General features: G+C 35.8%; 1 protein-coding gene across 7 annotated transcripts in view; it reads right to left on the bottom strand.

The window, feature by feature from the left end:
* Window positions 1–15,330, bottom strand: part of Btbd10 (BTB domain containing 10) — a 56,221-nt gene that overhangs the window by 23,541 nt on the left and 17,350 nt on the right. For 3 of the 7 annotated variants that reach the window (XM_060367012.1, XM_060367011.1, XM_060367013.1), the window contains one exon: window positions 11,672–11,829. The exons of 2 other annotated variants lie outside the window; for them this stretch is intronic. In XM_060367012.1, the coding sequence (XP_060222995.1) occupies window positions 11,672–11,772 (101 nt within the window). In that variant the 5' untranslated portion in view covers window positions 11,773–11,829. Of the gene's footprint in view, window positions 1–4,775; window positions 5,133–11,671; window positions 11,830–15,330 lie in introns of those variants that run through there. 2 more of the 7 variants (XM_060367016.1, XM_021652789.2) reach the window with 2 other exon arrangements.

Raw genomic sequence — 15,330 nt, 5'->3', positions numbered from 1 at the left:
CCTCTCCCCCCCATACCTTCCACTCTCCTTCCTTAGGAACCCTGTTGAAGGACGGGCACAGCTATTATACCAACTGACCACCACCTAGAGTTCACACACCAACATTATCCAATTAAGCCATGACAGAAAACCAAATCATGAATTTGCTGCACCATCATGAATCCTTCCAGATTTTAATTTTCACCATTAAGTTCTACCACCTCTAGCTATATAAATAAACCCACCTTACATAAAGTCAATCAAGATGTCTGCCTGCATTAAAATTTTTTTACAATGTTAGCTTATAATCCTGCTTATTTCTTCATGCAACGCTAATTTATGACTTGATTTCAAAATCATGCAGTAAAATCTTTAAAAATGTTTAAATCTAGAGTAAGGAAATAGCCTACTTACTAGTATACAGCATGTATGAGGCCCAAGGCTCAATCCCCCGAAGTAGAGCGTGGGTGGGTTTAAAAATCTTACTAATATGATCACTTTTAAAAGCAAGGCTCCATTACATCAAACCTTATCATACTAATATAATGTGACTTTATTATGTACATAAGTTGCAAATTTATCTAAAAATTCTAATGACATTAAGTTTTCATGGAAGGACCGAAGAGAAATTTAAGGGCTCAGTTGTATACAATGAAACTACAAATTTCTACAACAGAAGTGTCATTATACAAAAGTAATGTATGATGTTTTAAAATCCTAAATCTATAAACATTACATTGAAGTTTATGACACAAAACCTATGTAGAAATAATACGTCAGGATACAGCTACTTAAATAAAAAAGTATAATAAATTACTGATAATATTAACTTTGTAAATGAATCTCAAGTGCATTTTGTTATATTTTTAAAAAACCCAGAAGTTTCTGTACTATTTGAGTATAATTAGTTAATGATTTTAAAAAATAGTCATTAATGGAGAAACAACTTTTGGCTGGACAAAGGTAGAGTTGGGAATTTTTTCTGTGAGGATGTTACAATTCTGTATCCTGACAGGGAGGTGAGGTTAGACACTAAATAATAATAATGAACTCTTACATATTCAAAACTGTCTTAGTTATTACTTTTATATTGTCATGACAAACACCACGAACAAGGCAACTTAGAAAGTATTTAAAGGAGCTCAGCCTTTCAAAGAGTGAGAATCTGTGACCATCATGGTAAGGGAGATGACCAGCAGGCATTCATGGTGCCAAAGCAGTAGCTGAGAGCTTGCACGTGATCTACAAGCACCAGGCAGGGAGTGGCAGGGAGAGAGACTGACAATGACTACTGGAAATGGCACCAGCTTTTGAAACCTCAAGCGCATACCCAGTGACTGCACCTCGTCCAACACATACTTCCTAATCTTCCCCAGTTCTACCAACTGTGGACTCATTTAAATATATGAGTGTATGGGGGCCATTCTTATTCAAACCACACACACACACACACACACACAAAACCATAATCATAAGAATTTTTAAAAGACTATAGCAGAACTGAAAGAAAATATCTGGAATAGCCTCAAAAAAAAAAAAAAAAAAAAAGGAAAAAATGTGTAAGTGAAAGAAAATCAATTAAAGAAGTCACTATTCATGCAATGTACAGGTTACTATGAAAAGGGGAGTAAACTAATACAACAAAACTTCAGAAGCCACTAACAGTAACAATCATTTATCTAAAAATTGTTAACACGTAAAACTCTAATATCTATAGTGTGACTGGTATTCATTTATGGATGGTGACCTTTTGCAGCAGAAAGACCTAGTACAAGTACACATGACAGCAGTAATGAATTCCCTTACTTAATCTTAACTACTTCTGTCTTAGTTTTATTGCAGTGATAAATAAAACACCATGGTCAAAGCAAGGAGAGAACAGTTTATTTGGCTTATATACTCTGATCACAGTTCATCACTAAGGGAAGTCAGGGCAGGAACACAAGACAAGAACCAAAGCAGAAGCCAGGAAGGAAGGAATGCTTTACTGTCTGGCTCCCCACAGTGCTAAGCTTGCCTTCCCTATGCAACCAATGTTGCCCACTGTAAGCTTGCCTTCCCACAGCAATCACTAGTCAAGAGAACGTCCTCACAGACTTGCCTACCAGCCAATCTAACGGAGGCAATTCCTTAATTGTGGTTCCTCTTCCAGACAACTATGGCCTGTGTCAAGTTGAGAAACAAACAGATAAACAAACCTCGGTCTATTGACTATAGCTCAAATTTCAGGATATAGCTAACAATCTAATCACTTCATCTGCTAGTTAGGAAATCAAAGTCCTAGGTCTGATATATGATGTAAAGCTCAATTTCAGAGTTCATGCTGCTAACCTCAAATAAGTCTGACTCAAACCAAATTCAATTTCTTTACCAAATTACGATTCTTCAAATATCTTAAAGTAGTTATTATAAGAGTCCTTAATAACTGAGACTGGCGGTGACGGGTATGGGGATGGCAGCAGCCACACTACACTGTTGTTCTGTGCCAAGTTTATTAGCTACCACCCTCGGGACTTTCTCATGCAAGATGCTAAAGCCACACAGCAGTGTTACATATACCCTTGGATTTCTTTTAGATTTGTACCCTTTCCCACCTTCTTACATTCAAGAGTATCTTAAACAAAACTTTAAAAGTCCAAACATATTCAAGGCCACAAGTTACACTAACTGCACAAAGTTTAAAGTTGCTCTACTTTTAAAACTCATTTCACATTTTCACTGGGTCTTTTTTAAACTAGTCATACATTATCCTTCTCATTTCTGTTTCAAAATGTGCCTGCCTCTAAAATCAGGGCCAGAATCTTTTAGTGCTTCTTATCCTCTTATAAATCTTCAAAGATCACAAGATTACCAGTAATTAGAAGATCTTGACTAAATGCAACTAGCCCGTGTATAATCTGCACCTTTACCTTATGTCTCCTTATACTGGTTTCTATGTCCTTAGCAATGCTTGTTTTACTACTTGTTATTGGTATTTGTAGTGGTCTGTTCTTCCTCTCTAAGAAGCTTCCAAGACCGAGCTGAGGTACCTCCTTTCTTGTTACACACTATTATTACACTTCTCTGGACTACCATCTTTCACTAAATGTCACAGAAGAAACCCTTGTAGATGGTGTTCCTATTTTCTAATGTCACAGAAGAAACCCTTGTAGATGGTGTTCCTATTTTCTAATGTCACAGAAGAAGCCCTTGTAGATGGTGTTCCTATTTTCTAATGTCTCATTCACTTGGACCCCAATTTTTCTGATTTTTATTAAGGACCTTTAAAAAATACATAAAAAGCTATTTGCTTCATTTAAAACACTGTATATCTTCAGAGCTCAAGGTGAAATCAGACCAAGGATCTTTTTACTGTCAGAAAAATAAAATTACATTTTTATTTAACTCCTTAAGACAGTAACTCCTTTTAAAAGAAATTTATAGTATGAAACCATGCTAATCATTTCTCTCAAGTTTCAGAACTACAATTAATTAAATGACAAAGTATATATATAAAATACTGTGTAACCAAACTATGTTATAGATGTCCATTATAGAATGTTTTTAATTTTTTAAATATATCTTATATAACACCTGAAAGTCATTTTAAGTGTACATGTGAGATATATATACTTGGTTAAGCATTAAAAAGCATTTTCTTTTACTAGAAAAATAACATTTCTTCTATGTGCTTTCCTGTTCTTACCAAATTTATGTAATGAATATATATCACTTTCATTAATAGGACAAGCATTATTACCAGAAAAGAACCAGCAGAACCAGAGAAAAGTATTCTATAAAGTATAAGAAGATTAACCTTCAAGTTTTCCTTCTGTAATTGTATTATAATAACAAGCTTATAAAAAAATCATTCCTAGGGCCCAAGACCCCAACATAGAATTTTATGTATGTGGATTTTTATATATATAATTAATAAAAATATATATAATACATACACACATACATGTGTATATAGATAGATATTAAGATAACTGAATGATCATATTTTTAGGCAGGGAAATAAGCAATAAAAGACACTGAAATAAGAAATGGATGTTATAACTACTTAGATTAAAATAAAATTATTTTAATATACTGAATATACCAAAAGTCCGTACAAAATAGTTGGTAATGAAAGCAGAGGAAAATTTATTAACATTTTAAACTGTGCTAAAATTTTCTAATCAAGTAAACACTGTCACCTGTGAAGATTTAAAATAGCTCAGCAAGAGCAATTATCCTGGTTTACAATTTTTTTATCTGGTTAACATTAGAGTACACTAACCCAAAAATCGTGCCTGGCAATCTCTCTCAGTAGCAGCATTTAGATCTTCTGCTCATATCCTGTACACTAGACAGTTACTTATCCAGTCAGGGCTTCCCCATTCAAACAAATTCAGTCTTGTAAAAAATCACTACATATAAACAGTTTCTTTCGTTCATCTTTAATTCACTCCAAAGCAAAGACCTCCTAATTCTAACTTTAGGTAATGATTTCTTTCATTTTTTTATCTTGAAATTTATTTTCAATGTATAAAACTGCTTCAAAATTTGTTCCCTTAACCAAGTTTGCATTCATAAAATATAATACTAAATATAATGCATTCTCAAGTTACAACACACCAAACCCATGAAAACAATACAAACATACTCCATTTATTTTAAATGTGCCACTAAACTGAAGTCAGAAGTATGATCTCTTACATTTAGCCATGTAAATGACTATTATGAAACAAAGGACATTTCTCTACCTCTCTCATATTCATTCTTGTATATAGTTATAACCCAGAGATATCATGTAAAAAACGAATACACACCTTCCTTTAGTATATGCCAAGGTAGACACACAAAAACAAGAAAAAAATTTTGAAATCAGAGTGTAAAGGGACTCTGCTTTTTCAAACAATGCAGCACTGAAAGCCAGGTCAGCATCCTTGGGCATTACTAGGAAACTTTAGTTCATCTGGTATTTCCATCATCCTCAAGATTCTTCAACAATCAGAAAATCTTCCAGTTTCCTCCTACCTCACCTGTCCAGACTTCCTTTAGCTTTCCTCTCTCTACTGTGTAATCCTGCTGTTGCAGATATTTAAGCTTTAAATGCTCAGAGATTCAACCCCCTGTAAATATTAATTCAGCTCATTTTCTCACAGACACTGACTCAGCCGTGGGTTGTGCAGCACTGACGTTTCTAACCAAATAGCATCGTGTGAGCTGTGATCAGCCCACTTCTCCATTCCTGGACAGTGATTGGATATTGTAATTGATAGGCAGGTGGAAGAAAATGCAGGAGATGAGAGCTTAGAGATATGTAGACATGTTGCCAAATGCCATCTGTAAAGCTAATTCTAGCTCTGACAGCTTGCCAGGTTTTAAGAACTGGGATGCAGATAACTCCTTCCTTCCAGTATCAGTGCGTGCCTTTGTAGACAGTAAGCTCTTTAAAACCACAAGGAAAATATCTGCAACCTAAGAATCCACCCAACTATTCTTTTAAGAACCAAACTTTCCGATTCTAAACTGCTGCTGGAACTATTAAAGGGACACTGGAAAGCATGCTTTTCATGTAGTCTCCCAACAAATGAGCATGCGTGCTTCTATGTGGAAATGAAACCTTGCGGCAAAGTCTGATATTGGATGTATGCATTTATCTTTAGAAACCTGAGCAGACTGCAGATAGCGGTTTTTACATAGTCAGATTCTATCAAATTCAAGAGCTTTTAGTGTGTTTTCTAGTCAGATATTATAACAGTATATAAAAGAAGTGTTATTTTTCTTTTTTATGGTAAAAAATCTCTAATTTGTAATTTAAAGAAAAGCTGTCACATTTTGAGCCAAGAACTTCAACTGAAATCACTGTTAACTTCAGCAAGCTAAGAAGTTCCTCCACATACAAATTAACAATACTCGTTACATACATGTATGTAACATAGAAGCAAGCTTGCCGATTTTAACCTGACTTGTTTGTACACAGACTGCAGGTCTATCAGAGCAAACCTGCATTCAAAAGACACTGAAGACATTCTATATATGTATGCAGTAACAACTGCTGAAAGGAGGAGGCATGGATTTGAAGGAGACTGAGAACGTGTGAGGACTTGAAGGAAAGTTTTCATTATATTATAATCTCAAAAATAAAGAAAACATTGTATTACCTAGAAATAGTATTTCCTACACCAAACCCTTGACTATCAACAAAAGTCAGTATAGTTAGAGAGTAATTATTACTACTTTTATAAAGCCACACTTATTAGATCATAGCCAAACAACCAAAGATTAGCCAGGGGGCATTAAAGTGTAAGTACTAAAAATATAAACCTATTTTAAAAATATATATAAAATATAGCACATTTAACAAGACAGCATTTACATTACCTATTAAAACTGAATGAAGAGTATGCTCATTTATTTATTATTTATAAAATCCACTTATATTTTATCTATAAATTGCCAGTCTTGCTTGAGGCAACAGCATACCTAAATTAAAAACTGCATTTATTCCCAGTCTCCATATCTAGAGATGGCCATGTCATTTAAGCAGATACCTGTTGGAAATTCACAAAAACACTGATTTTCTCATTCCCGTTTGCCTTGAAAGTGAAGGTAATAGCTTAGAGCTACACGTTCACCTTGTGGTCATGAGGGAAGTCAAACAAAACAGAGGATTTTGACCCTGATATTCTTAAGCAACTAAGATGTATCATGTATCTCTTACCTCTGGATTTAAATACAAAGAAAATAAAAAATTCAAGTTAAAAGATAGGGGGCTTTCACTCAAATATCAAAATACTTCAGAGTTGAAAGCAGGAGTGAATAGGTAGAGATATAGTTTTAAAATATTAGTCATGAATTAGTAACCAGTCTGAGTAATAGGAAATGAGTTTATTATACCTAGTGTCTGTAATCAGACTTTTTAGAATTATTTAAAATTTAAAAAATAAAATGCACATAAAAATTAAAAACAAAAAATAAAATAAGAAAATGAATGAGAGTCACATCTATAAATTAGGGCTTTGTGCTTAACAGTCCTGGGCAAGACTATTAACCTCGTTTCTTTTATCTACCTAATGGAAACAGTAGCACTAACCAGAGCTGCTTTCTCGGATCCAGGCCAAGTAATCTCCTGGAGGTCTGGATAAACACACCTTTATTCACTCTAATGCTCTAAGCACCTTAGATCTAGTCATCTTTTCCCCCTAACTCAAACTGACAATGACCCTTTCTCTGAACTTCATTTCACAAGACAGTGCCATGATCTATGTGTCCTAAATGTTCAATTAGTCCATTTATGGACATTCAAGTGCTCCATAACAGTGCCCACGGCACCCTGACACCCTCTGAATATCCTCCTAAAATGAGGGCAGGTTTTTGAAAGTCAAACAACCCTTTTTTTTTTTCCCTAAGTGTTACTGGTGAAATTCCTAAAAACACTGGACAAGAACTTTCTAAAAGTAAGCCATTCTTACTTGGGCATATATCTGCCATAAATGAGGCTTAATACAAATTCACTTAAATGGTTTCATGGCCTTTTCCTTAACATTTAAAAAATAATGTATGCATATACATGTATGTCTGCATTAGTTGATGTATGTACACCATGTGTATGCTCATGCAGGTATTCTCAGAGGCCAGAGGACATGAGATCCCCCAGGACTGGAGTTGAAAGCAGCTATGAGCTGCCAGATATAAGTGCTAAGAACTGAAACTAGGTTCTCTCTCCATCACCATTAACATTTTGCTGTTTTTTGAGACAGAGTCTCACGTGGCCCTGGCTAACCTTGAACTCCTGACCCTCCTGACTTTACCCATTAAATGCTAGGACTACAAGCATATAGTACCACACTTAGCTTAAAAGAAATTTAAGCCAATTTTCTCCTCCTCCTTCACCCCCCCCCCTTCAATGCAAGGCCTCAGTTTGTAGCCCTGAATGGCCTTAAACTCACAGAGGTCTGCCTACTTCTGCCTCCTAGGTACTACCCTGTCTTAGTATTTGTTTATTTCACTTTAATGTCTTATATTCAAACAACTCTATGTACTATTACAGCTTGTCCCAAAATAGCAAGAAGTTGCTAATGTAGAAGACCCAGAAATAAATCCACACACCTATGAATATTCGATATTTGACAAAGAGGCCAAATCCATTCAATGGAAAAAAGACAGCATCTTCAACAAATGGTGCTGGACCAACTGGATGTCTACATGCAGAAAAATGAAAATAGATCCATATTTATCACCCTGCACAAAACTAAAGTCAAAGTGGATCAAGGACCTCAACATAAAACCAGATACCCTAAATCAATTGGAAAAAAAAGTGGGGAACAGCCTAGAACTCATTGGCACAGGAGACAACTTCCTGAACAGAACACCAACAGCACAGGCTCTAAGAGCAACAATCAATAAATGGGACCTCATGAAACTGAAAAGTTTCTGTAAAGCAAAGGATACCGTCATCAAAACAAAACGACTGCCTACAGATTGGGAAAGAATCTTCACTAACCCTTTATCTGACAGAGGACTAATATCCAGTATATACAAAGAACTAAAGAAGCTGAAAAGCAGCAAACCAAGTAATCCAATCAAAAAATGGGGAACAGAGCTAAACAGAGAATTCTTGACAGAGGAATATCAAATGGCAGAAAAACACTTAAAGAAATGCTCATCCTCATTAGCCATCAGGGAAATGCAAATCAAAACAACCCTGAGATATCACCTTACACCCATCAGAATGGCCAAGATGAAAAACTCAAGCGATAACACATGCTGGAGAGGTTGTGGAGAAAGGGAAACCCTCCTCCACTGCTGGTGGGAATGTAAACTGGTATAACCACTCTGGAAAGCTATCTGGTGCTTCCTCAAGACCCAGCTATACCACTGCTAGGTATATACCCAAAGTTCGTTCAAGTACACAAAAGGGATACTTGCTCAACCATGTTTATAGCAGCTTTATTTGTAATAGCCAGAACCTGGAAACAACCCAGATGTCCATCAACGGAGGAATAGGTACAGAAATTGTGGTATTTTTACACAATGGAATACTACTCAGCAATCAAAAAGGAGGAAATCATGAAATTTGCAGGCAAATAGTGGGATCTAGAAAAGATCATTCTGAGTGAAATATCCCAGAAGGAGAAAGACAAACATGGGATATACTCACTTATATAGACCTATAAGATATGATAAACATAATGAAATCTATACACCTAAAAAAGATAATCAATTGAGCGGACATGGGGTAAGATGATCAATCCTCGTTTAGAAAGACAGATGGGATGTGCATTGAACGTATGACAGGAGTCTACTGAGCACATCTGAAAGACTCTAACTAGCAGTGTTTTCAAAGCAAAGACTCATGACCAAACCTTTGGCAGAGTACAGGGAATCATAAGAAAGAAGGGGAGTTAGTCTGATGGGGAAAAGATAGGAGCTCCACAAGGACCAAATATATCTGGGCACAGGGTCTTTTCTGAGACTGACATTCAACCAAGGACCATGTATGGATATAACCTAGAACCTCCACCCAGATGTAGCCTGTGGTAGCTCAGTAACCAATTGGTTTCCCAAAGTGAGGGGAACAAGGACTATTTCTAACAGGAACTCAATGACTGGCTCTTTGGTCTCCCCACCCCCGAAGGGAGGAGCAGTCCTATTAGGCCACAGAGGAGGGCTTTGCAGCCAGTCCTGAAGATACCTGATAAAACAGGATCAGATGAATGGGGAGGAGGTAACCCCCTATCAGTGGACTTGGAAAGGGGCACGGTGGAGATGAGGGAGGGAGGGAGGGACTGGGAGGGAATGAGGGATCGGGACACGGCTGGGATACAGAGTTAATAAAATGTAACTGATAAAAAAAAATAATAATAAAAGAAAAAAAAAAAAGAAAAAAAGAAGTCCAACAGAGCCAACTAACCAGGGCCCAGAGGGACTTGAAGGAAGGAATTGGACATAGGTCCCCTACCAAGATGTAGCAGATGGGCAGCTTAGGCCTCATGTGGGTCCGATAGTAAGGGGAAGTGTGGACTGCATTGGACATAGTCTCACTTGCCAGCTTTTTGATCACTTTCCTCTGGCAGAGGAAGAGGACATGCTCATTCCTGATGCAACTTGATGAGCTGGGCTGGATAGGAAAGAGAGCTCCCCTTTTCTGAGGAAAAGAGGAGGGGGGAGGGAATGAGAGTAGGACTGGGAGGAGAGGAGAGATGGGGCTACAACAAGGATGTAAGGGTGAATAAAAAAATAAAAATAAATTCAAGCTAAAAAAAAAAAAAAAGAAAGAAGTTGCTAATGAAAAGCTTAGTAGCAAAGTACTTTTTAAAAAGCATACACAAAGCCCTGTGTTCAGTCCCCAGCACCACAAAAAATTAAAAATATAGCCATTAAGGATATAGGAAAAAAAAGGTTACTGAAATGAAAACACCTCCATTATAAAATATCTCACTGAATGTATGAAGCCTTTCTAAAAGCAATGACATGTCTACCCTTATCACTTCATTAAATAATGCACTATTGTACAGCAGAATTATATTAGTTAGAAAACATAATACAAAATTCTCTTGAAATACACACACACACACACACACACACACACACACACAAAATATGGAACTATATAACTATAATTCCACACAGTGATAAAGCTCCAAAGCCTCAAAAATGAGGACAAGATAATTATTTAGGAAATTAACAAAAGTCCTACTTGAAGGACACATACATAGAGAATAAAACATACTGTGTGTGTGGCGTGTACTTGTAAATTAGTGAAATCCAAAATCAATTTAACACAACACATGAACTTCTACAACATATGTAAGTAACTTCTCATGAAAGTTAAGGAGTACCAATCATTCATATTTTCTAAATATATAATTTGGTATTTAAACCAGTTTTTTTTGTTGTTTTTTTATGTGTTATTATTACAGAATTTCAACATTATGGTATTATTTTCAAAAAGGTTTATATGTTATCAATGATCAGAAGAATTTTTTAGTTGAGTAAGTTACACTTTCAGTATATCTTCTACATAATATTTACAAAGCAAAATTCTCTATGAAAACATGCTTACATACCTGAGATATGTGAGATTTATTAGCTGTCAGTTAACATCTTAAAATATCAGATTACAAAGTATTCTAGATGACTCATTTTATCACACAATGCAAAATCAAAGTTTAAAAATAACATACAGTTAAGCATGAGCTTTTGAGAGCAATTTCATTTCATGCATCAAACTCAAAATGAATCCAGTAGAGTCTATTTTGAAAGCTGGATTTTCCTGTTTGATCAGTATACCCACAGAATACATTTTTCATACTTAAAAAGTGTACTAAAACAACCACTGACACAAACATAAACTGTCAGCTGAAACCTGCACACACAGTGTATTTTACAAAAAAATAAACATCTATTAAGCAGTTTAAAGTACCTAAGAACTAACCTAACTTGTCAGGATTCCAAACTGATCAAATTGAAACACCTAATTATGGAGTCAACTAAAATGTTAACATAATCTAGAAGCAAATGTATTCAAAGCAACAAAAACACTAAAAAATTAAAAGAAATGTTTCTCTAAAAGCTATTTCAGGAGAAACACACATGCACAGTGCTTTGTAAATGAGGCCACATCCTGACAACACTTGCCACAATCAAATGAAGCAGTGGTTTTTATAATCAGGCTGAACAAAGCTTTGTTATGGGAAATATATATTTTTCTACCTACCTTGAGTGTTTATAAAGTTTACGAGGTCTACTATGCAATTTCCGATCCCAATTCTCTGGATCACTGGAGTTACTGTCATAGGGATGAGGCCGTCCTGCCATCCCACTTCCAGTTTCCTCACACTACTGCTCTGAAAGCACACATGTAGCACCCATAACCTACATAAAAGAGCAGTGTTGACCTTTAAGTCTCTTCCATGCACAATAAAACAGCCATAGAATTCTATATACTTAAGATTACTGTGATGTACTTCTAAAGTTGTAAGTAGACCACAAAATACTAATCATAAAATGTCATAAATCAAAATAAAATTAACCTCAGAAGTCTTTTATAGGTACTTTCCATTTCATATTATCTGCTAAATTTGCTATCACTGTACAACAGTTCAATAATGTAGCACCTATACTAAGTAAGTGTAACATTAATCAGTAATCCAAAAGTAAAAACAATCCATAAAATAATTATTTTATATAAATTTTCACTTGGAATATTTCTTAACTGCCAAAAGTTAAGATGCATCTTACCCCATTATCAAGGATTAAATTGAGGATGTCCATCATGGAGGCTAGTCATGTGATCCACCATTAAACTATATTCCCCAGTAGTACAAAGCATCTTAAGATCAAGTAACAATATTATTTCCTTAACCAAATTGATGCTGAAGAAGTTAAATTTTTGCTGATAAATGTATGTATATAACTATCCTAATGTTTCCTTACAGTGCAATTACACAAAATGCTTTATCAATGAATCCATCAATATTTTTTTCATAAATTCAAAACTCATAACTACTAAATCTGCCAAAGTTATAAAGAAACTCAATAGCTTTACACAATAACTAAGCATGTTAAAAGTGTATCTGCTGGGTGGTGGTGGCACATGTCTGCAACCCCAGCCCTTGGGGGGCAGAAGCAGGCGGATCTCTGCATGTTTGAGGCCAGCTAGTCTACAGAATCAGCTCCAGGACAGCTGAGGCCACACAAAGAAACTGTATCGAAAAACCAAAAGAAGTATATTCGGTGGCCTTATACTGTCATATATAACCTCAAAATAACCTCAAAAATTTGTTAATTTTGCTGAAGTTCCCAAATGTTGTAGGATTACGAAAACAATGAGAATTTGGTATGTGAAATAATCCTGCTCATGAAAACAGATCAGATTTTACTTACACTGTGACCCCACACATGAACATCCACATGTCATCACCACCAGCAAACCAAATGATAAACAAACCTAAGTAACTTTGTTCAAATTGTTTAGTGTAAATCTGACACCGGCTCCAGTATTCTCTCCCTACACTCATTTCTGAACCGGATTTGACAGAGTAAATTAAGGAGAAGATGTTCACAAAAGTCAAACAAAGGGCAAGTAAGATGGCTCCCTGGGTAAAAGCTCTCCTGCAATCCTTACAGCCTGAGTGGGAGAACTGACTCCTAAAGACTGTGCTCTGACCTTCACATTCCTTAAGTGGCATGTGTGACTCACACACACATCACTGCTACCAATTATAATGATAATTTTTTAAGTTAACGACAAATATCAACACTGGGGAAACACCTTCCTGGGTTTCATTTATTGGCCTCATCATCTTGGTGTCTCATATCAGGTGGGCCATCTTTATTCACCAAGTTAAAATATCTGAAGTCATCCCTGACTTCTAACTTTCCCCTATCACATCTACACCCAAACTTTCTAGTTCCTTCTTTCCCTCTTCATCCATAAAACTGCTGCATTTAAAAAAAAAAAAAAAAAAAAAGGCTAGTCTCCTTACCACCATTTAATGGCACATTTGTTTCAATGAAATTTAAAAGAAAATAGAAATAAAAGAAAAAGAAAAAAATCAACTTTCTAAAAACTTTTAATTGCTCTCCATTTCCTATACCTAAACTGCTTACCTTAAAAAGTTCCTTCAAAAACTGGCAATTGAATCCCAAATATTCACATCATAGTAGAAAATTACAATGTACTTTGTTGGATTTTCAAAAGCAGTTACTGAAGTACTAAAAAGTTTCAAAAAAATACAACCCTGTTCATATTTAAAGGCAACAGAAATAGTCTATGTTCCAATAATTTAGAAATAGTCTACTGCAGAGGTTAGTTAGGCCTGTCGGTTAGGTCTGTACACTTTTGTAGGAGAGGACCAAAAGTCAATTGAGAGAAAGATGACTCAATTACTTCCACTTTCCTTTCTCTTGGATACTGTTATGTAGAGAGGAGGACAGAGAATGACAGAAATCCCCAAACAACTCTAACACACACTACGGCAAACACATATTCTCCCCACTTTTGCCCACATACATACAAACAATGATAGAAAGAACAATGATAGAAGGCTTGGAACCTTCGTTTAAATACAAAGACAAATAATCAGAGCTGAAGGTGATTACAACTGGTAAGGAATAATAGTAACCCCTACATAAAAATGAGCAACAGAGCTGCACTCAGGGAGGCACAGAGGCAGGTGGACTGCTCTGAGTTCAAGGTTAGCCTGTACACTGGAGTCCAAGACAGCCAAGGCTACACAGAGAAACCCTGTCTTGAAAAACAAACAAAAAATAAAAACAACAACAACAAATAGGACCAATAGGAGCAAAGATTATCCCAATGAGCAAATGGATCACTTGTGAACAGTAGTCAAAGACACCTAAGTTCTCAGTTAATTCTTTAACTAACTAAACATTAAATGTTACTGGAGCCTAGAATAATTATTCTGAAAAACCACAAACTTTAAAATCATTTGGCAAACTTCCAACTTAGGAATAAAAGAGACTATAGCACCCAGAAAAGCAGAAAATACATAACATATGTGTGGTAGATCAATTCGTATGTTTGAATAGTTGTCTCCAATCGATGGAACTATTTGGAAGGTTTGGATGGTATGGCCTTGTGGGGGAGGTGTGTCACTGAGGGCAGGCTTCAAGAAAAGACTTGTCATTCCTAAAGATAGCTCTTGCCTCTTCAGATTTCCTGCCATCATGCCTTTGCTTCACATCATGGACTCCAACCCTCTGAAACTGTAAACCCAATTAAATGCTTTCTTTTATAAGTTACCTTGGTCTTTATACTTTGTCACAGCAATAGAAAAATAACTAAGACAATGTAAAAATAACAAAAAATTGAAAATGTTCTAGAAAACATTTATAATTTCCTTTTTATTAGCCCACTTTAAATATTCCCATGGAATGTAACATAAATCCATAAATTAATGACAAGAAATGAAAGAGTCACTTTTAGGACCACCAAGAACTGGAGGGTTTGTTTGTTTGTTTATTTATTTTCCGAAGATTGATAGTGTTCTGCCTGCATATGTGCCTGTGCACCGAAACAGGGCACCAGATCTCATCAGAGATGGTTGTGAACCACCATGTTTGCTACAAATCGAACTAAGAATCTCTGGAAAAGCAGCCAGTGGCTTTTAACCACTGAGCCATCACTCCAGTACCAGAACTATAGGACTTTTGAGGGACATGAACACTGCACATATAGTCATGGCACGCAAAATTTTTTTTAAAACAAATGGAAATCCAAGAAACAAAAAGGATTCTGTCTACATGTAGCCAGGTAAGCTTCTCTACAGAAAACAATTTAACCTGAACAGGCCATTTTTAAAAGTCTGTTTAAAACAGGAGCTGAAGAAATGGTTCAGTGGTTAACAGCAC

This window comes from Meriones unguiculatus, chromosome 14 (assembly GCF_030254825.1).
Source record: "Meriones unguiculatus strain TT.TT164.6M chromosome 14, Bangor_MerUng_6.1, whole genome shotgun sequence".
Taxonomy (NCBI): domain Eukaryota; kingdom Metazoa; phylum Chordata; class Mammalia; order Rodentia; family Muridae; genus Meriones; species Meriones unguiculatus.
This window is presented reverse-complemented; position numbering and strand designations above follow the sequence as displayed.